At 40.8% G+C, this 21836-nt stretch overlaps 1 protein-coding gene across 4 annotated transcripts; it reads left to right on the top strand.

The window, feature by feature from the left end:
• The first annotated feature begins 120 nt into the window (after positions 1 to 120).
• LOC109876711 (C-type lectin domain family 4 member F) lies at positions 121 to 21029 on the top strand. 4 transcript variants are annotated; one of them, XM_031817292.1, is made up of 7 exons: positions 121 to 969; positions 11978 to 12261; positions 13323 to 13418; positions 14087 to 14221; positions 14852 to 15048; positions 16462 to 16559; positions 19381 to 21029. In XM_031817292.1, the coding sequence occupies exons 2-7, from the start codon at positions 12159 to 12161 to the stop codon at positions 19526 to 19528; spliced, it is 777 nt and encodes a 258-aa protein (XP_031673152.1). In that variant the 5' UTR covers positions 121 to 969; positions 11978 to 12158; the 3' UTR covers positions 19529 to 21029. The 4 variants fall into 4 exon arrangements, 3 of the variants coding, with proteins under 3 accessions (XP_031673152.1, XP_031673151.1, XP_031673150.1); XM_031817291.1 differs by having other exon boundaries at positions 16450 to 16559; XM_031817290.1 differs by having other exon boundaries at positions 16447 to 16559.
• Positions 21030 to 21836: the final 807 nt, after the last annotated feature.

Raw genomic sequence — 21836 nt, 5'->3', positions numbered from 1 at the left:
CATAATGTGATTTTTTCATAGTCAATTATTAGCATAAACGACTTTAGTAAGAAGATGAACTAAGGCTCAGATTAAGTAAGAAAGGAACCTATCAGGTGTCAATTTACCAGCTTCCTGATTGAATGTGATTGGATTGTTAAAACAATGTGACTTGCAGTTGGACACAGACAGAAGGCAGAACAGTACTGAGAGGATACATGCTGCACCTAGGCAGACACACACAGACAGAAGGCAGAACAGTACTGAGAGGATACATGCTGCACCTAGGCAGACACACACAGACAGAAGGCAGAACAGTACTGAGAGGATACATGCTGCACGCAGGCTGACACACACAGACAGAAGGCAGAACAGTACTGAGAGGATACACGCTGTACGCAGGCAAACACACACAGACAGAAGGCAGAACAGTACTGAGAAGATACATGCTGCACGCAGACACACACACAGAGACACAGACACACTGATGTCACACACAGACAGCATAGATAAAAGAAAAGGGCCCCTATCGATGGCATAGAGAGAGATAGAGTCACAATGTAAACTCCATTTGAAGGCTGGAGAAGCCACAAACAGAACAGTCAAAGTAATAGGATGAAAGGCTGCACTCTTCACTACTTGTTGTCATGCAGCTATCATGTTATATCACTCTGTTTAGAATATCCTGTAATGTATAACTTCCTGATTGAAGGTGATTATATACTTTAAAAACTGTAGTGGACAACAGACAGAGATCAGAGAGGTAACTGGTAGAGATGCACATCTGAGCAACTACTTAACTACTAGTCACTGAAGTTAGAATCATACAGTAGATATTAGCATTAGGAGTCAGTTAGAAAGGTAATCATACAGTAGATATTACCATTAGGAGTCAGTTAGAAAGGTAATCATACAGTAGATATTACCATTAGGAGTCAGTTAGAAAGGTAATCATACAGTAGATATTACCATTAGGAGTCAGTTAGAAAGGTAATCATAAGTAAGTTAATACTATAAGTAAAAGTTAAAATCATATATACTACAATTACAGGTCAGACAGAATTAATTAGTTGATTAATTGATTGTTTGGGGTCATCATTGATATCTGGTATAGTTAGTTAAGATGGCCGACTACATCAACAAACAGGTGATTGAATTAAAAGAAGTTCATGAAGAAAACCGGAACGGAGCAACGAGGAGCGTGAAGACTGAGACTCATCTCTCAGGTACAAAGAATAATCTTTCTCTCTCTCACACACACACACACAGATGCAGACAGGTATGAACGCACAAACCGAACGCACACACGTATTCTGGCACGTGCACACACACTAATAGCACATCATAGAAAAGCGCTTGTTAATTTTTTATTGTTCTGTCTTCTCTGTGGTTCAGCTGGTACAGAGCCTGAGGTTTACAACCTGCTGGGGTCTCATACACTAAAATGCATCAATTCAATATTATGTTTTACTTCAGTTGTTGGAACTATGTACAACTATTTAATAAGATCAATTGAAAATAATATTTTTAAACAACAACACAGTGGATACCCCACCACTGTTTTTGGTAAACAGCTGAGGGGCTGGTAACCTGAAACAGGCTCTGTGCACCTGGTGACCTGCCCGCTTTTTCCGCTCAGAGAAATGTTTAAAAAAATGTAAGTTGCAGAAATGTAACCACTCTCAAATTCATAGACAGAGCTGGTACTGTATGTAATTCATAGACAGAACTACAATATATATGACTGGTACAGTATGTAATTCATAGACAGAACTATATATGTCTGGTACTGTATGTAATTCATAGCTACTGTATGTATGTCTGGTACTGTATGTAATTCATAGCTATAGTATGTACTCAAGGACTGTCCATCCATGAGAACAAAATGATTGTTTTACCCATCTGAGGTTACACAGTGTTTGTTAACAGTTCTGTGGTAGAACAAGCTTATATTTTGGGTCCTGATGGGGTTGGAAAGTTAAACTAAGCTCATGAGGCATTTATAAGTTACATTCATGAAGAATGAATGGATAAATATCATACATTTCAAAGTCCCAAAAATGTAAGCAGCAATTGCAGATATCCTCTTTAAGTCATTGTCACGAATCCCGCCGAAGATGGTGCCTCTTCGTCGCCGGGCCTACTAGCTGCCACCGATCCCCTTTTCTGTTTCATTTAGTTGTGTCTGATTTAGTTGTACCTGTTTGGTGTTGAGGTTTAGGTTTTGGGCTTTAAACCCGGTAGGCCCGCCGGCTTTTCTGCTTGTTTTTCTGTTTATGGTGTGTGAATATTTTGTGGATTTCATTTTTCCGAACAGTTTCGTCCTTGTTTGTTGGACTGGGTTTTTATGCGCCCTTGTGTGTGGCGTGACCGTCTCTCTGTTTTTTGGAAATAAACAATCCACATCTTTGTACTACCCTGCCCTCTGCGCCTGACTCCTCCACCCACTACTTCTAGAAGCCATTACAGTCATACTTTAGCTATATTGTGTAATTTTGGTAATTTCTTCATAAAGTTGCTTCCTGTTTATCAGAATTGAGATGACAGCACTCCTGAGCAAACGGTCGCTGCCAACCCTAAATCGGGGCGGGGGGAGGGGGTTGGTTCTCAGAGTTCTAATCGTAGTCAGTAGTGATGTCGGATTATGTTTATTCTGTTTGTTAATCATAATGTAGGATGGTGTGTGTGTGTGTGTGTGTTTCTGCGTCTGAGTTTCTGTGTCTGTGTTTCTGTGTGTCTGAGTGTCTGTGTGTGTGTGTGTGTGTGTGTGTGTGTGTGTGTGTGTGTGTGTGTGTGTGTGTGTGTGTGTGTGTGTGTGTGTGTGTGTGTGTGTGTGTGTGTGTGTGTGTGTGTGTGTGTGTGTGTGTGTGTGTGTGTGTGCAGATGGAAGAACAAGACTCTACAGGCTGGCTGCTGTGTGTTTAGGAGTGCTGTGTTTTCTACAAGTCACTCTCAACATCTCCCTGAGACTGGATTTCTGTGAGTCAGGCTATCCTCTTTTATAATGCACTACATTTGAACAGGGCCGATAGGACAGATATGAATGTCATTGTCACACCATAGTTCTGTTGTCACAAACCAAGGATCACAATTCAGACTTACAGAAATTACAGACCAGCAGTCTATCAACATAGCGTACACACAAAATAAATGTTCTGTGTCCCAAATAGCATTCTATCCTCTTTAAAGGGCACTACTTTTGACCAGGGCACATAGGGCTTTGGTCAAAAGCAGCTCACCATATAAGTAATAGTGTCATTTGGGACACATCCCAGGAACTTCTCAGGAACTTCTCCTGAAGGAAACGCAATACAGAGAGAGTGCGGAGAGGGGAAAGAGAGGGGAGATAGGGAAGAGTGGACGAGTGAGGGGAGGATAGAGAGGGGAGAGGGGAAAGAGAGGGGAGATAGGGAAGAGTGGACGAGTGAGGGGAGGATAGAGAGGGGAGAGGGGAAAGAGAGGGGAGATAGGGAAGAGTGGACGAGTGAGGGGAGGATAGAGAGGGGAGAGGGGAAAGAGAGAGGGAAGAGGAGAGGAGAGGGGGAGGGAGGAAGAGAGAGGCAAGAGGGGAGGGAGAGAGGGGGAGGAGAGAGGGGAGGAGGGAGATGGAGAGAGGGGAGGAGAGAGGGGAAAGAGAGAGAGGGAGAGAAAGAAGAGAAGAGAGAGGTGAAAGAGAGAGGGGAGAGAGAAGGAGGAGATGAGAGGGGAAAGGCGAGTTAAAGGGGAGAGTGAAGTTAAAGAGGAGAGTGAAGAGGGGAGAGAGAGAGGTAAGGTAAGGGAAGGTAAGGGATGGGAAGGGAAGGGAAGAGAGAGAGAGAGAGGAGAAAGAGAGAGTGGAGAGAGAGGGAGATGGAGCAAGGGGAGAGAGATAGAGAGAGGGGGGAGAGATAGTGAGACAGAGAGGGGAGAGCAGAGGAGAGAGATTAAATATGGAGGAGAGGGGAAAGAGAGAGGAGAGGGGAAAGAGAGAGGAAAGGGGAAAGGGAGATAGAGAGAGGGGAGAAAGGGGGATAGGAGAGAGGGGAGAGGAGGAGAGAGGGAAGAGGAGGAGAGAGAGAGGGGAGATGGAGAGAGGAGAAAGAGAGAGGATAGGGAAGAGGGAAAGGAGTGAGAGGGAGGACAGGGAGATGGGAAGAGAGGGGGGGAGAGAGAGAAGAGAGAGAGAGGGTAGAAAGAGCGAGGGAAGAGAGTGGAGAAAGGGAGGGAGGTAGAAATATGGGAGAGATAGAAAGGAGGAGAGAGCAGAGGCTAGTAAGACAGAGGGGAGAGAGAGGGGGGGAAGAGAGAGAGAGGGAGAGAGTGGGGAAGAGGAGAGAGATAGGGAAAGAGAGAAAGAGAGAGGGGAGAGAGAGAAAGAGTGTGAGAGGAGAGAGAGGGGAAAGGAAGAGAGGGGATAAAGAGAGAGGAGATATACAGTGCCTTGCGAAAGTATTCATCCCCTTGGCATTTTTACTATTTTGTTGCCGTACAAATTGGAATTAAAATATATATTTTTTTGGGGGGGGTGTATCATTTGATTTACACAACATGCCTACCACTTTTAAGATGCAAAATATTGTTGCTTGTGAAACAAACAAGAAATACAACTAAAAATCTGAAAATTGAGCATGCATAACTATTCATCCCCCCAACGTCAAACCTTTTGCAGCAAATACAGCAGTCTCTTGGGGTATGTCTCTATCAGGTTGGCACATCTAGCCACTGGGATTTTTTGCCCATTCTTCAAATCAAAACTGCTCCAGCACCTTCAAGTTGGATGGGTTACACTGGTGTACAGCAATCTTTAAGTCATACCACAGATTCTCAGTTGGATTGAGGTCTGGGCTTTGACAAGGCCATTCCAAGACATTTAAATGCTTCCCCTTAAACCACTTCAGTGTTGCTTTAGGAGTATGCTTAGGGTCATTGTCTTGCTGGACGGTGAACCTCTGTCCCAGTCTCAAATCTCTGGAAGACGGAAACAGGCTTCCCTCAATAATTTCCCTTTACTTAGCGCATCATTCCTTCAATTCTGACCAGTTTCCCAGTCCCTGGCATATGAAAAACATCACCACAGCATGATGCTGCCACCACCATGCTTCACAGTGGGGATGGTGTTCTCAGGGTCATGAGAGGTTTAAAGTGGTCCTATGGACAGATACTCCAATCTCAGCTCTGGAGCGTTGCAGCTGCTTCAGGGTTACCTTTGGTCTCTTTGTTGCCTCTCTGATTAATGAACTCCTTGCCTGGTCAATGAGTTTTGGTGGGCGGCCCTCTCTTGGCAGGTTTGTTGTGGTTCTTAAATTTTTTTATAATGGATTTAATGGTGGGATGTTCAAAGTTTCGGATATTTTTTTACAGCCCAACCCTGATCTGTACGTCTCCACAACTTTGTCCCTGACCTGTTTGGAGAGGACCTTGGTCTTCATGGTGCCTCTTGCTTGGTGGTGCCCTTTGCTTAGTGGTGTTGCAGACTCTGGGCCTTTCAGAACAGATGTATATATACACTGAGATCATGTGACATATCATGTTACACTTCAATTGCACGCAGGTGTGCTTTATTTAACTAATTCTGAAGGTAATTGGTTGCACCAGATGTTATTTAGGGGCTTCATAGCAAAGGGGGTGTATACATATGCACGCACCACTTTTTAATATAAAAAATAATAATAATAATTTAAACAAGTAATTATTTAAATTTCACATCAGCAATTTGGACTATTTTGTGTATGTCTATTACATGAAATCCAACTAAAAAATAAATTTAAAATAAATGGACATTTAGCTAGCTTGCATTTGCTAGCTAATTTGTCCTGGAATATATTTGTTATATTACCTGAATTGGACAAGGTCCTTTTTTTCTTGCACACTCCTTGCACACCTTGCACACTCCTTGCACACCCCTTGCACACCACATTGCAAACATATCATACCCACTAACCACTACAGACAGCCTACATTGTTGTCACCATTTTTGCTAATGTCATAGCTAGTCAACATAGCTACAAGAACTAATGCATTAGTAAACCCACTACAATCATGCAGTACAGTGTACAGTCAGCAAGCAGTTGAGCAGTTACACCCGCGGGCCCTGCTGGCAATACATTTATGTGTTCCAGTGTTGGAAAGCCATAGCCAGCTAGCTAACATATTATTCCTATCTATTTGAGTCGGGTGTTTGAGAAGGCTAAAGGCTAAACTTCTCCTTCATTTTTAAAGAATTTTATTTGTTCAAAACTGTTTAACTATTGTTTTCACTCTCTTTGAGTCACCTACTCAACACATATTATGCTCTGCAGTGCTAGCTAGCTTTAGCTTATGCTGTAAGTACTAGATGTATTCTCTGATCCTTTGATGCGGTGGACAAAATGTCAGTTCATGCTGCAAGAACTCTGAATGGTTGAGGACGTCCTAATAGGTTGAAGTTGTCATAATTACTCTGTAAGTCTATGGAAGGGGGTGAGAACCATGAGCCTCCCAAGTTTTGTATTGAAGTCAATGTACCCAGAGGAGGAGGTAAACTATCTGTCCTCTGGTTACACCATGGTGCTATCCTACAGAGTGCTGTGTAAGCTGCTGTAGACCTCTAATTGTATTAATATTTAGAATAGTTTTATCTAAAGAGGATAACTGTTTTAATGTTTCACTTTTTTAATGATTCCTTGGATGGTCCTCCCCTTCCTCCTCTGAGGAGCCTCCACTGCTGGGATCATTGACCTGTCTGTCACTGTAAGTTTAATAGTTTTGCTATATGTTCATTGCTTATCCCTTAGTTATAAGAGATGGTTACTACTTACATGATGTTTTAGCTAGTAACTATGTATTTATACTCTGAGGATAAAAGGAACAACTTGTGAAGGAGTTTTTACGTTTACAAGACTAATACAACTGCAGAGACCAGCTACCGACCAGCTACACCAACCTGACTAAAGAGAGAGACTAACCAAAGACAAACCTTACTGAGGAGTGAGATCAGCTACTAACCAGTTACAACAACCTGACTAAAGAGAGAGACCAGTTACAGACCATTCACTTTGACCTGACAAAAGAGAGAGACTAGTTACTGACCATTTACAACAACCTGACAAAAGAGAGAGACCAGTTACAGACCAGCTACAGCAACCTGACTGAGGACAGAGACCAGCTACAAACCAGTTACAACAACCTAACTAAAGAGAGAGACCAGTTACAGACCAGATACAACAACCTGACTAAAGAGAGAGATCAGCTGGAGAAGGAGGAGAGGAGATAAGAGGAGAGGAATCTAGGAAAGACTAATTGAGATAGAGCCTTAGTGTCAGAGAGAGACATAGAGGAAGAAGAAGAACATTAGGAGAATGAGGAAGAGTGAACAAATAATTGATCTGTTTAGATATAGAGGAGAGTGTGTAGTCATACTGTATTCTGTAAAATGCTTCTTCATTATTTGTGTTAACAACATTGCCATCAGCTTATGCTTAACTGTAAGTGACAGTTTTAACTGATGAGAAACTGTCAAATCAACACGTCACTGGCCACCACTTGACTTCCCCCACTTTAGCTTCTAACAGAAAAGTTTTAGTTTCCGACCATGCTTATGTTTTAAACATATATTTTAGTAGATACAAAATGTGACCTGAGTTCACATATAGATCAAATAGTATTACTGAGACTTTGAAACCCCAGCCTTCAAACTGAGGTCACGTTATGTCTTGTATTCTGTGACCAGCCACCTATTTCATCACATACATCACCAATGGTCTGAGGCCATATAGGGAGGGGCCTTTTATCTATCTATACTGTCTGTGTGTGACATCGGTGTGAAGAGTTAGACAGAAGCGTCGGTGGGAAATCAATCTCTGCATCTTTCTCAGAAAAAAGGGAGTTGTGTGTGTGTGTGTGTGTGTGCTCTCAATCTTCAGTGTTTGTGTCCAACTGCAAGTCACACTGTTTAATGTAAAAAAAAAAAAATATATATATATATATAATTAAAACCTCTTATGGATAAGGGAGACGTCTCAACTGGCTAATTGCTGGGGGAAATGCACAGCGCCAGATTCAAATAAAATGCTATAAAATTCTAACTTTCGTGAAATCACACATGTAAGATACTCAATTAAAGCTACACTCGTTGTGAATACAGCCAACATGTCAGATGTAAAAAATGGTTTTAGGCGAAAGCATAAGAAGCTATTATCTGATAGCCTGCACCATCTGCACCAGCAGTAAACAAAGGAGCAGGCACTACACAAAACGCTGAAATAAAATATAAAACATGCAATACCTTTGACGAGCTTCTTTTGTTGGCACTCCAATATGTCCATAAACATCACAAATGGTCCTTTTGTTTGATTAATTCCGTCCGTATATATCGAAGCCAACACCTCATTTGGCCGCCTTTCGTTCCAGTACTCTGCTGCCTGTGACTGGAACGAATTGCAAAAATCGCTGAAGTTGGAGACTTTTATCTCCCTCACCAACTTCAAACATCAGCTATCTGAGCAGCTAACCGATCGCTGCAGCTGTACATAGTCTATTGGTAAATAGCCCACCCTTTTCACCTACCTCATCCCCGTACTGTTTTTATTTATTTACTTTTCTGCTCTTCTGCACACCAATATCTCTACCTGTACATGACCATCTGATCTTTTATCACTCCAGTGTTAATCTGCAAAATTGTAATTATTTGCCTACCTCCTCATGCCTTTTGCACACATTGTATATAGACCCCCCCTTCGTTTTCTACTGTGTTATTGACTTGTTAATTGTTTACTCCATGTGTAACTCTTTGTTGTATGCTCACACTGCTATGCTTTATCTTGGCCAGGTCGCAGTTGCAAATGAGAACTTGTTCTCAACTAGCCTACCTGGTTAAATAAAGGTGAAATAAAAAATAAATAAAAAAATTTTATAAAGCATGTTTGATCCAGAAAGAAACAGCTTACAAAAATGCAACGTCACTACAAAATATTTCAAAAGTTGCCGATAAACTTTGCCAAAATATTTCAAACTACTTTTGTCATAGAACGTTAGGTATTTTTAAACGTTAATAATCGATCAAATGGTTGACGGGGCAATCTGTATTCAATACAGGAAAGAAAAGAAACCAGCACTGCTTTTCAAGTCTTGCGCAACTCACAAAGTGTCCCCAGTTCCGAGTTGGCCTACTTCTTCATAGCACAAAGGAATAACCTAAACCATATTCCAAAGACTGCCGACATCCAGTGGAAGCGGTAGGAACTGAAAATAGGTTCCTATTAAATATCCAATGGCAAAGACAATATAGGGAACAGAGAGGGGAAAAAATAATAATTCTGAACAGTTAGTCCTCTGGGTTTTGCCTGCTACACAAGTTCTGTTATACTCACAGACAAGATTCAAACCGTTTTAGAAACTTCAGAGTGTTTTCTATCCAAATCTATGAATAATATGCATATCTTATATTCTTGGCATGAGTAGCAGGAAGTTGAAATTGGGCACGCTATTTATCCAAAAGTGAAAATTCTGCCCCCTAGCTTTAATAGGTTAATTAAAGGACTAATGAATCACTATGGTATGGACTAACATCTAGTTGTTAAAGGACTAATGCATCACTATGGCATGGACTAATATCTAGTTGATGAAGAACTAACGAATCACTATGGTATGGAGTAGCATCTAGTTGTTAAAGGACTAATGAATCACTATGATATGGAGTAACATCTAGTTGATAAAGGACTAATGAATCACTATGGTATGGAGTAACATCTAGTTGTTAATGGACTAATGAATCACTATGGTATGGACTAACATCTAGTTGTTAATGGACTAATGAATCACTATGGTATGGAGTAACATCTAGTTGTTAAAGGACTAATGAATCACTATGGTATGGAGTAACATCTAGTTGTTAAAGGACTAATGAATCACTATGGTATGGAGTAACATCTAGTTGTTAAAGGACTAATTAATCACTATGGTATACATCTAGTTGTTAAAGGACTAATCAAATCAAATCAAATCAAATGTATTTATATAGCCCTTCGTACATCAGCTGATATCTCAAAGTGCTGGACAGAAACCCAGCCTAAAACCCCAAACAGCAAGCAATGCAGGTGTAGAAGCACGGTGGTTAGGAAAACTCCCTAGAAAGGCCAAAACCTAGGAAGAAACCTAGAGAGGAACCAGGCTATGAGGGGTGGCCAGTCCTCTTCTGGCTGTGCCGGGTGGAGATTATAACAGAACATGGCCAAGATGTTCAAATGTTCATAAATGACCAGCATGGTTGAATAATAATAAGGCAGAACAGTTGAAACTGGAGCAGCAGCACGACCAGGTGGACTGGGGACAGCAAGGAGTCATCATGTCAGGTAGTAATGAACAGTGTCATATGTCATAGTAATGAATCACTATGGTATGGACTAACATCTAGTTGATAAAAGACGAATTAATCACTATGGTATGGAGTAACAACTAGTCGTTAAAGGACTACTGAATCACTATGGTATGGAGTAACATCTAGTTGTTAAAGGACTCATTAATAACTATGGTATGGAGTAACATCTAGTTGTTAAAGGACTAATGAATCACTATGGTATGGAGTAACATCTAGTTGTTAAAGGACTCATTAATAACTATGGTATGGAGTAACATCTAGTTGTTAAAGGACTCATTAATAACTATGGTATGGAGTAACATCTAGTTGTTAAAGGACTAATGAATCACTATGGTATGGAGTAACATCTAGTTGTTAAAGGACTAATGAATCACTATGGTATGGAGTAACATCTAGTTGTTAAAGGACTCATTAATAACTATGGTATGGAGTAACATCTAGTTGTTAAAGGACTAATGAATCACTATGGTATGGAGTAACATCTAGTTGTTAAAGGACTCATTAATAACTATGGTATGGAGTAACATCTAGTTGTTAAAGGACTAATGAATCACTATGGTATGGAGTAACATCTAGTTGTTAAAGGACTCATTAATAACTATGGTATGGAGTAACATCTAGTTGTTAAAGGACTCATTAATAACTATGGTATGGAGTAACATCTAGTTGTTAAAGGACTAATGAATCACTATGGTATGGAGTAACATCTAGTTGTTAAAGGACTAATGAATCACTATGGTATGGAGTAACATCTAGTTGTTAAAGGACTCATTAATAACTATGGTATGGAGTAACATCTAGTTGTTAAAGGACTCATTAATAACTATGGTATGGAGTAACATCTAGTTGTTAAAGGACTAATGAATCACTATGGTATGGAGTAACATCTAGTTGTTAAAGGACTCATTAATAACTATGGTATGGAGTAACATCTAGTTGTTAAAGGACTAATGAATCACTATGGTATGGAGTAACATCTAGTTGTTAAAGGACTCATTAATAACTATGGTATGGAGTAACATCTAGTTGTTAAAGGACTCATTAATAACTATGGTATGGAGTAACATCTAGTTGTTAAAGGACTCATTAATAACTATGTTATGGTGAAGCAGTGTGTAATAGATTGATAATTGACATGATGACAAATATGACATATTGTTGAGATTTTTTTATTGTAAAAAGTTTCCTTTGTTTAATTCTTCTATTGGAAAGTGTATTTAGATGTCTTGTTTTCGACCCAAATCAATAAACATATTAAACAGAATCATCTTAGTTAATTTATTCATTTACTAGACCTACTATTGACCAATAATAACTTGTGTTTGGGTTGACAAATCACTTATATTATTAGGCCAAAAAAACATGAATGAGAGTTAGAAATAAAGCACAGAACAGAATGAACAAGGAATGAAGAGGAAGTTACACACAACTGCTTCCTATTCACCCATGTAGTGCACTGAATAGAGAATAGGGTGCCATTTGTCTCACATCCCAATAGTCTCCTTCTTATTGGTGGATAGAGCCTTGACACATTCTAACACCTACAGCCTTCTTATTGGTGGATAGAGACTTGACACATCCTGTCACCAGCTGTGGGCCACAGACAGAGAACAGAGAAGTACAGGATTTAGACACATTAGACCAACTACTGAGTCAGTTAGAAAGGTAATCATACAGTAGATATTACCATTAGGAGTCAGTTAGAAAGGTAATCATACAGTAAGTTAATACAGCAAGTAAAAGTAACTTAGAATCATAGATTTTACAATAAGAGGTCAGACAGACTTAATTAGTTGATTTATCGATTGATTGGTTTAATCATTGATATTCGGTACGGTTAGTTAAGATGGCCGAGTACGTCAACAAACAGGTGATTGAATTGAATGAAGTTACTGAAGAAAACCGAAACAGATTAACGAAGAGCGTGAAGACTGAGACCCATCTCTCAGGTAAGAACTAAGTATTCTAAGTATCTTATTTTCTCACACAGTAGCTGAGGCACGCAGACAGGTCTGCACGTACAAACTGAACGCATTCACACACTAATACCACACACTAGAAAAACACTTGTACATTTGTATTGTTCTGTCTTCTGGGTGGTTCAGTTAGAATGGAGCAGGGTGTTCAAAACCTGCTGGGGTCACGTACACCAAAATGTATCAATTCAATGTATTTTTTTACTTCAGGTATTAGAACTATTTGGAACTATTTAAATAAAATTGATGATAACCTTTTTTTAGCAACAACACAGTGGACACCCCACCAAAGTTTTTGGTAAACAGCTGAGGGGCTGGAAAAATGTAACCACTCTCAAATTCATAGAGAGAGCTACAGTATGTCTGCAAGGAGTGACCATTCATGATAAAAAATGATACCATGATGCTGAACCATGAGGCTACATACACAGTGTTTGTTTACAAATCCATAGTTTATCATTTTATGGTAAAACAAGTTTATATTTGGGTTCTGATGGGGCTAGACAGTTAAACTAAGCTCATGAGGTATTTCTCAGTTACATTTTTCAAGAATCAAATAGGTAAATATCATTCATTTAAATTGATGTTAAAAAAATTGATATAGCAATCGCAGATCTACTCTTTAAATCATGCTTCAGCTATATTGTGTAATTTCTACATACAGCAGCTTCCTGGTAATCAGATTTGAGATAAACCACACTCTTGAGCAAACAGTTGCTGCCAACCCTCCATTGGGGGAAAACCAATGACACATTCGAAATGTTTGGTTCTCAGAATTAGTTAGGGACGTGGGATGATGTGTGTTATGTTTTAATCTTAATCATTAATGATGATGATGGTATGTGTGTGTATGTGTGTGTGTGTGTGTGTGTGTGTGTGTGTGTGTGTGTGTGTGTGTGTGTGTGTGTGTGTGTGTGTGTGTGTGTGTGTGTGTGTGTGTGTGTGTGTGTGTGTGTGTGTGTGTGTGTGTGTGTGTGTGTGTGTGTGTGTGTGTGTGCGTGTGTGTCTGTTGCCGTGTGTGTGTTCCTCTGCAGATGGAAGAACAGGAGTCTACAGGCTGGCTGCTGGGTGTTTAGGAGTGCTGTGTGTTCTACAAGTCACTCTCAACATCTCCCTGAGGCTGGCTTTCTGTGAGTGTATTGTTATCTAATCATTACACTATATCAGAGTCCCAAATGACACACTATTGGGGCGGCAGGGTAGCCTAGTGGTTAGAGTGTTGGACTAGTAACCGGAAGGTTGCAAGTTCAGATCCCCGAGCTGACTAGGTACAAATCTGTCGTTCTGCCCCTGAACAGGCAGTTAACCCACTGTTCCTAGGCTGTCATTGAAATAAGAATTTGTTCTTAACTGACTTGCCTAGTTAAATAAAGGTCAAATTTTAAAAAAATTGCCCTCTGGTCTAAAGTAATGCACTCTATAGGAAACAGAGCGCCATTTGGGAACCTGTTCCTTGTGGGACCCTATTTCATGTTTAATGGATTCATTTTGACCAGGGCCCAAAGGACAGATATGTATGTCATTGTCACACCATAGTTCTGTTCTCACAAAGCAAGGAACACAATTCAGACTTACAGACGTTACATAGTTTGTGGGACCAGTAGTTTGACAATATGTTTGAGAAACACACAAAGAATGACAACACCACAATTGTTATCTCCCAAATAGCACCCTATCCTCTTTAAAGGGCACTACTTTTGACCAGGGTACATAGGGCTTTGGTCCTCGGTACTGCACTATAGAAGGAATAGGGTGTCATTTGGGATGCATCACATGCAGGAACTTCTTTGTTTTTCAGCCGGTTCTAACGAAGAGAGGAACCAGTTAGAGGCCTGTTACAACACCCTGGCTACAGAAAGGGACAGGTTGAGTGGCATGGTCAGTGTTCTGACCTATGATAAGGTGATTCTGCAGAAGAGGCTCTCTGGGTGTGGTAAGTTGTCAAGTCAGTCACTTGGGGCTGCGTCCCCATTCTCTACCTTTCCGTCTCCTGAAGTGTGCACTTGTAGTGTGCACTCCGACACTGGCAGTGTTCCGATTTTCTAACTTTCTCCAGAAGTGTGCACATTTCAGTCATACATTTAAATGCATTGGATTGGTGTAAGCACGGCTAGAAGGAGTTTTCACCATATTCCTTTAAATCCATGAGTGAGAGTGTATGAGTGTACACTTCGGGAGAAGGGCATAGCATCGGAATTTAACCCTTGTGGGCAGCCTCGTTATGGATTTACTAGCAGTTAATTACGATGTTAGAATATGTTGTTCCATAAAGTATAATGTATTTCTCTGACAGAGCTAAACAGTTGTTGGAAAAGCTGACGGGAAGGAAACCTGTCCCAATAATCTCTCCTTTCTCCAGCAGTGTGCACTTGTTCACTTCCCTTCATGGATTTAAACAGACATGACAGGTATATGGGAATTCCCTCTAGCGTCCATGCCTACACCAACCAAATGCTTTTAGATTTCAGGAGAAAGAAGAGTTTACTGGAACGCAACCCAGACCTGAATATTTAAAAAACAATATGGTGGACGCTGTGTGTGTGTGTGTGTGTGTTGTCTGTAGGTACTGGAAGAGGGGTGGAAGGGAGATACATGGCAGTCCCAATGATGAGGACTGTGTTAAAGTGTCCTAAAGGATGGAGGATGTTGGGATCCAGCTGCTACTTCCTTTCTACTGAGATGAAAACCTGGCAGGAGAGCAGACTGGACTGTTTTGAGAGAGGAGCAGACCTGGTGATCATAAACAGTGAAGAGGAAAAGGTGAGAGAGAGAGAGAGAGAGAGAGAGAGAGAGAGAGAGAGAGAGAGAGAGAGAGAGAGAGAGAGTTAATTTTTATTGTTTATTTCACTTTATATATTCACTTTATATATTATCTACCTCACTTGCTTTGGCAATGTTAACACATGTTTCCCATGCCAATAAAGCCCTTGAATTGAATTGAATTGAATTGAGAGAGAGAGAAGAGAGGAGAGCAAGGGAGAAAGCGAGGGAGACAAGAGAGGAGAGCGAGGGAGACCTCACTGGAGAGAATTGTACATGAGCAAATGTATGAATATGTTAACAAACAGGATGGAATGTATGACTTTCAGTCTGGTTTTATAAAAACATACTCCACTGATTCATGTCTACTTTACTTGACTTCATCAGGAAAGAGATTGATGAGGGGAATCTGTGTGGAATGGTACTGCTGGACCTACAGAAGGCCTTTGATACAGTTAACCACTGTCTCCTAATCTCCAAACTGGAGGCTTAAGCAGTATCCCTCTAGGCTGGGTAAAGTCCTATTTATCAGGAAGTAGTAGAGGTTAATGGTTCACTGTCTCAGGCAAAACCAATGAGCCTCTGCTGTTTTTATTGTTTAATGATATGAAAGATGCTTGTTCTTGCCGTCTTTTTCTTTATGAGGATGACTCTACACTACTGGTGTCTCACAAAAGTTAAACTATGTTGGAGAGAGCACAGAGCTTACTAACATTAGCAAATGGCTTGGAGATAACAAGCTATCTCTGCAATTAGGGAAAACTGAAGCAATTATTTTTGGATCCAGGCGTAAATTGTGTAGGTTGTCTGAAATCAGAGTGGAGTTAGGGGGTGAGGTGCTGACTACTAAAACCTCTGTTAGCTACTTGGGATGTATCCTTGATGGAAGCTTGGATGGTGTGAGCATGGCCAATAAGGTGCTAGGGAAGGTTAATGCCAGGACTAAGTTTTTGTCTAGAATGTCCAAGCTGCTTGATAAGGACTCCATGAAAGTGCTAGCTACTGCCCTCATTCAATGCCATTTTGACTATGCTTGTACTTCCTGGTTTGGGGGCTTATCTAAACTTATGTAGGGGAAGTTCAAGATAGCCCAGAATAAGCTGATCGTGGTAGTATTGAAGGTGAGTCCACATACTCACATAGGCAGGAGCTGCTTTCAGGAACTAAACTGGCTGCCTGATGAGGCTAGGGTGTCCAATATGAGACTAAGTTTGGTTTACAGGAGTATTTATGGTCCTGCACCCAGATATTTAAGTGATTACTTTCCTCGTGGTAGGGATGCACACAATCACAGCACCAGATCAGGTATTCATGTGCATTTATGGCTTTTAAGTTTTATGTCTGCTTGTTTTTTTGAAATGGTCGAAATAATAAACTAAACTAAACTAACCATAACAGAAGTTGTTGTACCAGCTGCATGGTGATGCAGATCTCCTGGTCTGGATTGGTCTGACTGACTCCGTGAATGAGGGGACCTGGAAATGGGTGGACGGCACACCACTGACCACATCGTAAGAGAAATTACTACTTTTATAATACGGCTCTAACATCTGGAGAGCATTTAGGATGATGTTTCTACCACAGTATCTGACAGTGTCTGACATTTTCACCTGTGTGTCTAATGTGTGTCCTGTCCTCAGTGGAATGCATAAACAACATTTGGGGAGTTTGCCACACCAAGATTTAAATGCTAAAATCGTCACTGGACAGCATGGCCAATTTATTTACCATTTTCTGGCCCATGGTGTTGCGAGTGAATGTTTATCTTTTTAAGCTTGGAAAAGAAAACATTTCAGACAGATGTTTAAATCCTTAAACCACACACCCTCTCCACCGAATAGCTGGCAGGGGAAGCAAAATAGTGATTGCTTTGCAATGTTTGCAGTTAGCCACTGATTCCTTCCAAACCACTCATTGTTCAATTTGCGATTTACAACTTGTTGTGTAATGTTCATGTCCAATGGCCAATGAGCACTGATCCATTTTATTTATAATTTCTGTTCATATGACAAGGATTGAAAAGGATTTGCCAGTAGATTGTGGACATGATTCATGAGCATGGCTGCTTGTCTAGATTGCTAGCTAAGATTTTGAAAGTAACATGATCAGTCCAATCAAAGCTACAGTGTATTCGTAAAGTATTCAGACCACTTGACTTTTTCCACATTTTGTTATGTTGCAGCCTTATTCTAAAATGGATCAAATGAAATAAAATCTTCATCAATATGCACACAATACCCCATCAGGACAAAGTGAAACAAATGTATTACAAATAAACAACTGAAATACCTTATTTACATAAGTATTCAGACCCTTTGCTATGAGACTCGAAATTGAGCTCAGGTGCATCCTGTTTCCATTGATCATCCTTGAGATCTTTCTACAACTTAATTGGAGACCACCTGTGGTAAATTCAAATTATTGGATTTGATTTGGAAAGGCACACATCTGTCTATATAAGGTCCTACAGTTGACAGTGCATATCATAGCGAAAATCAAGCCGTGAGGTCGAAGGAATTGTCCATAGAGCTCTGAGACAGAATTCTGTCAAGGCACAGATCTGGGGAAGGGTAGAAAGCTATTTTTGCAGTATTGAAGGTCCCGAAGAACACTGTGACCTCCCTCATTCTTAAATGGAAGAAGTTTGGAACCACCAAGACACTTACTAGAGCTGGCCGCCTGGCCAAACAGAGAAATAAGGGGAGAAGGGCCTTGGTCAGGAAAGTGAAGAAAGTGAAGAACCCGATGATCACTCTCACAGAGCTATGGAGTTCCTATCTGGAGATGGGAGAACCTTCCAGAAGGACAACTATCTCTGCAGCACTCCACCAATCAGGCCTTTATGGTAGAGTGGCCAGACCGAAGCCACTCCTCAGTAAAAGGAACATGACAGCCCACTTGGAGTTTGCCAAAAGGCACCTAAAGGACTCTCGGACCACGAGAAACAAGATTCTCTGATGAAACCAAGATTGAATGCCAAGCGTCATGTCTGGAGGAAGCCTGGCACCATCCCTACGGTGAAGCATGGTGGTGGCAGCATCATGCCGTGGGGATGTTTTTCAGCGGCTCGCACTGAGAGACTAGTCAGGATCGAGGTAAAAATAAACAGTGCAATGTACAGATAGATCCTTGTTGAAAACCTGCTCCAGAGAGCTCAGGACTTCAGAATGGGGCTAAGGTTCACCTTCCAACAGGACAACGAACCTAAGGACACAGCCAAGATAACGTAGGAGTGGCTTTGGGACAAGTCTCTGAATGTCCTTGAGAGGCCCTGCCAGAGTCCGGATTTGAACCCGATCTAACATCTCTGGAGAGACCTGAAAATTGCTGTGCAGTGACACTCCCCATCCAACCTGACAGAGCTTGAGAGGATCAGCAGAGAACAATGGGAGAAACTTCCCAAATACAGGTGTGCCAAGCTTGTAGCTTCATAAACAGTCTGAATTCTTAAGTAAATGTAATTTCCGTTTTTAAAATTTTATACATTTGGAAATATTTCTAAAAAGCTGTTTCTTTCTTTGTCATTATGCAGTAAATTAAATAGATTAATGAGGGAAAAAACTATTTAATCAGTTTTAGAATAATGCTTTAACGTAACTAAATGTAGAAAAAGTCAAGAGGTCTGATTACTTTCAGAATGCAATGAATAACGTGATTTGATGTCATTTCATCTGTGGCAAATGGGCTTGAGTCTTCTTGATGGGATCTTCTAATGTAAATCTACGGCAGCACCCAAGGGGGCTTGAACTGCCTAGCTCTCCCTGTAGATTCTGCTGTGACGTAGTGTCCCCATTAGTAACAGAACACTGAGCCAATCACAGCACAACTAAAGAACTCTACCAACCCGAACGCCCTGTATATTCCGCTGGCTGAAAACACCCCCACAGAAAGCACTAAGCAAAGCTGAAACACCTGCATTTTGCAGCTGTCTTACTCAAGAAAACAAAAAGGAAAAAACTTTGGAGGGAGGGACCTTGGATATTCTCTCCCAATGCATTTTGAGAATGAGGTGAGGAGAGAGGACAGAAGGAATTGAGGGAAGGTGAATTCAGAAAGAACCAAGGGGTGCATTCAAATATTCTATATTTTCTCCATAAGTGTACACTTGTTCACTTCCATTTATGGATTCGGAAGGTAATCACCAGTATATGGTAATTCCCTCTAGCCCACATGCCTACACCAACCCAATGCCTTTATATTTGTGGGAAGTAGTGGATGAACGCACCCTTCAGGAGAAAGGAGAGATCATTGGAACGCAACACAGATCTGAATATTAGAAAACTAATATGGTGGACTCTATGTGTGTGTGTTATGTGTGTGTGTTATCTGTAGGTACTGGAAGAGTGGTAAGCCGGACTATGGTGGTACCAACAACAAGGATTGTGTCGAGGTCAACCATCGGGACAACGTTTTGGCCAACTGGAACGATGCACCCTGCAACCGCATGCTGCACTGGATCTGTGAGAAATTACAGAAATAGCTACATATACCTCAAAGTTTAGGGTCACTTAGAAATGTCCTTTTTTTATAGAAAATAAAATGTTTTGTCTATTAAAATGAAATCAAATTGATCAATAATACAGTGTAGACATTGTTAATGTTGTAAATGACTAATGTAGCTGGAAACGGCAGATTTCTTATGTAATATCTACAGTCGTGGCCAAAAGTTTTGAGTATGACACAAATATTAATTTTCATAAAGTTTGCTGCTTCAGTGTCTTTAGATAATTTTGTCAGATGTTACTATGGAATACTGATGTATAATCACAAGCATTTCATAAGTGTCAAAGGCTTTTATTGAAAATTACATGAAGTTGATGCAAAGAGTCAATATTGGCAGTGTCGACCCTTCTTATTCAAGACCTCTGCAATCCGCCGTGGCATGCTGTCAATTAACTTCTGGGCCGCATCCTAACTGATGGTAGCCCATTCTTGCATAATCAATGCTTGGAGTTTGTCAGAATTTGTGGGGTTTTGTTTGTCCACCCGCCTCTTGAGGATTGACCACAAGTTCTCAATGGGATTAAGGTCTGGGGAGTTTCCTGGCCATGGACCCAAATTATTGATTTTTTGTTCCTCGAGCCACTTTGTTATCACTTTTGCCTTATGGCAAGGTGCTCCATCATGCTGGAAAAGGCATTGTTCGTCACCAATCTGTTCCTGGATGGTTGGGAGAAGTTGCTCTCAGAGGATTTGTTGGTAACATTCTTTATTCATGGCTGCGTTCTTATGCAAAATTGTGAGTGAACTCACTCCCTTGGCTGAGAAGCAACCCCACAAATGAATGGTGTCAGGATGCTTTACTGTTGGCATGACACAGGACTGATGGTAGGGCTCACCTTGTCTTCTCCGGACAAGCTTTTTTCCAGATGACCCAAACTATAGGAAGTCCAGCAAACCCAGAGTCACCTCTTCACTGTTGACATTGAGACTGGTGTTTTGCGGGTACTATTTAATGAAGCTGCCAGTTGAGGACTTGTGTGGTGTCTGTTTCTCAAACTAGACACTCTAATGTACTTGTCCTCTTGCTCAGTTGTGCACTGGGGCCTCCCACTCCTCATTCTATTCTAGTTAGAACCAGTTTGCACTGTTCTGTGCTTTTCTTTCAAAAACAATGACATTTATAAATGACCCCAAACATTTGAACGGTAGTGTACATATAGATCAAATCCACATCTTGTTTAAATGTGTTTATTATTTCATTACCTACAAATGTTTGATGTACATTAACATTTTCCTTAAGATTGTGAAATTAACTGTGAGTACATTTACATGGTACCTGACATTATCTTTCTTGCTTTCACCTGTAGTTAATTTGTGGCAATAGATTATTGGCAGCCTTTAGAATCAGTCACAATACTTTATCAGTTTCAGCTTTGTCCTTTTCCCTCTAAACAGTTTATTAATTAAGTATTACTTCTATGAAATTATGAAATGGAATGAAATGGCATTGCTTCTATGAAATAAAAAATATGAGGATACTGTGTTGTGTTCTGTGTATTGGCCATAGAGACTATAACACATTAACATTTAAACTTAGGTTAACAGAAAGAAGAAAACATTAAGGTAATATGGAAATGTTTTAGCTTTGCTTTCGGACTAATCTGAAAAAAACATGTGCAAACTCTACACTTGGTGCCAATGCTTAGCTAGTCTTACTAACAATATTTCTGGTCTAATATCAATCATCGTTTTCACACTGACCACATTAATTAAGTACAGCCCTCCTCCTGCCCTACATTTGACGACAGCCTTATGGGGCCTGGTCAAAATTTGTGCACTAAATAAGGAATATTCATATGGCACTCATGGCATTCTCTCAACCAGCTTCACCTGGAATGTTTTTCCAACAGTCTTGAAGGAGTTCCCACATATGCTGAGCACTTGTTGGCTGCTTTTCCTCCACTCTGTGGTCCAACTCATCCCAAAACATCTCAATTTGGTTGAGGTCGGGGGATTGTGGAGGACAGGTAATCTGATGCAGCACTCCATCACTCTTCATCTTGGTCAAAAAGCCCTTACACAGCCTGGAGGTGGGTTGGGTCACTGTCCTGTTGAAAAACAAAGGATAGTCCCACTAAGCGCAAAGCAGATGGGATGGCGTATCGCTGCAGAATAGCCATGCTGGTTAAGTGAGCCTTGAATTCTTAATAAATCACAGACAGTGTAACTAGCAGAGCACCCACACACCATCACACCTCCTCCTCTATGCTCCACGGTGGGAACCACACATGCAGAAATCCAGTGTTGGGCCGCCAAGGCCAGCAAGGCCTTCTCTGCTGGCCTAA

Source organism: Oncorhynchus kisutch, unplaced genomic scaffold (assembly GCF_002021735.2).
Source record: "Oncorhynchus kisutch isolate 150728-3 unplaced genomic scaffold, Okis_V2 scaffold978, whole genome shotgun sequence".
NCBI lineage: Eukaryota > Metazoa > Chordata > Actinopteri > Salmoniformes > Salmonidae > Oncorhynchus > Oncorhynchus kisutch.
Note: the sequence above shows the minus strand (reverse complement) of the source record. Positions and strands in the feature narration are given on the sequence as shown.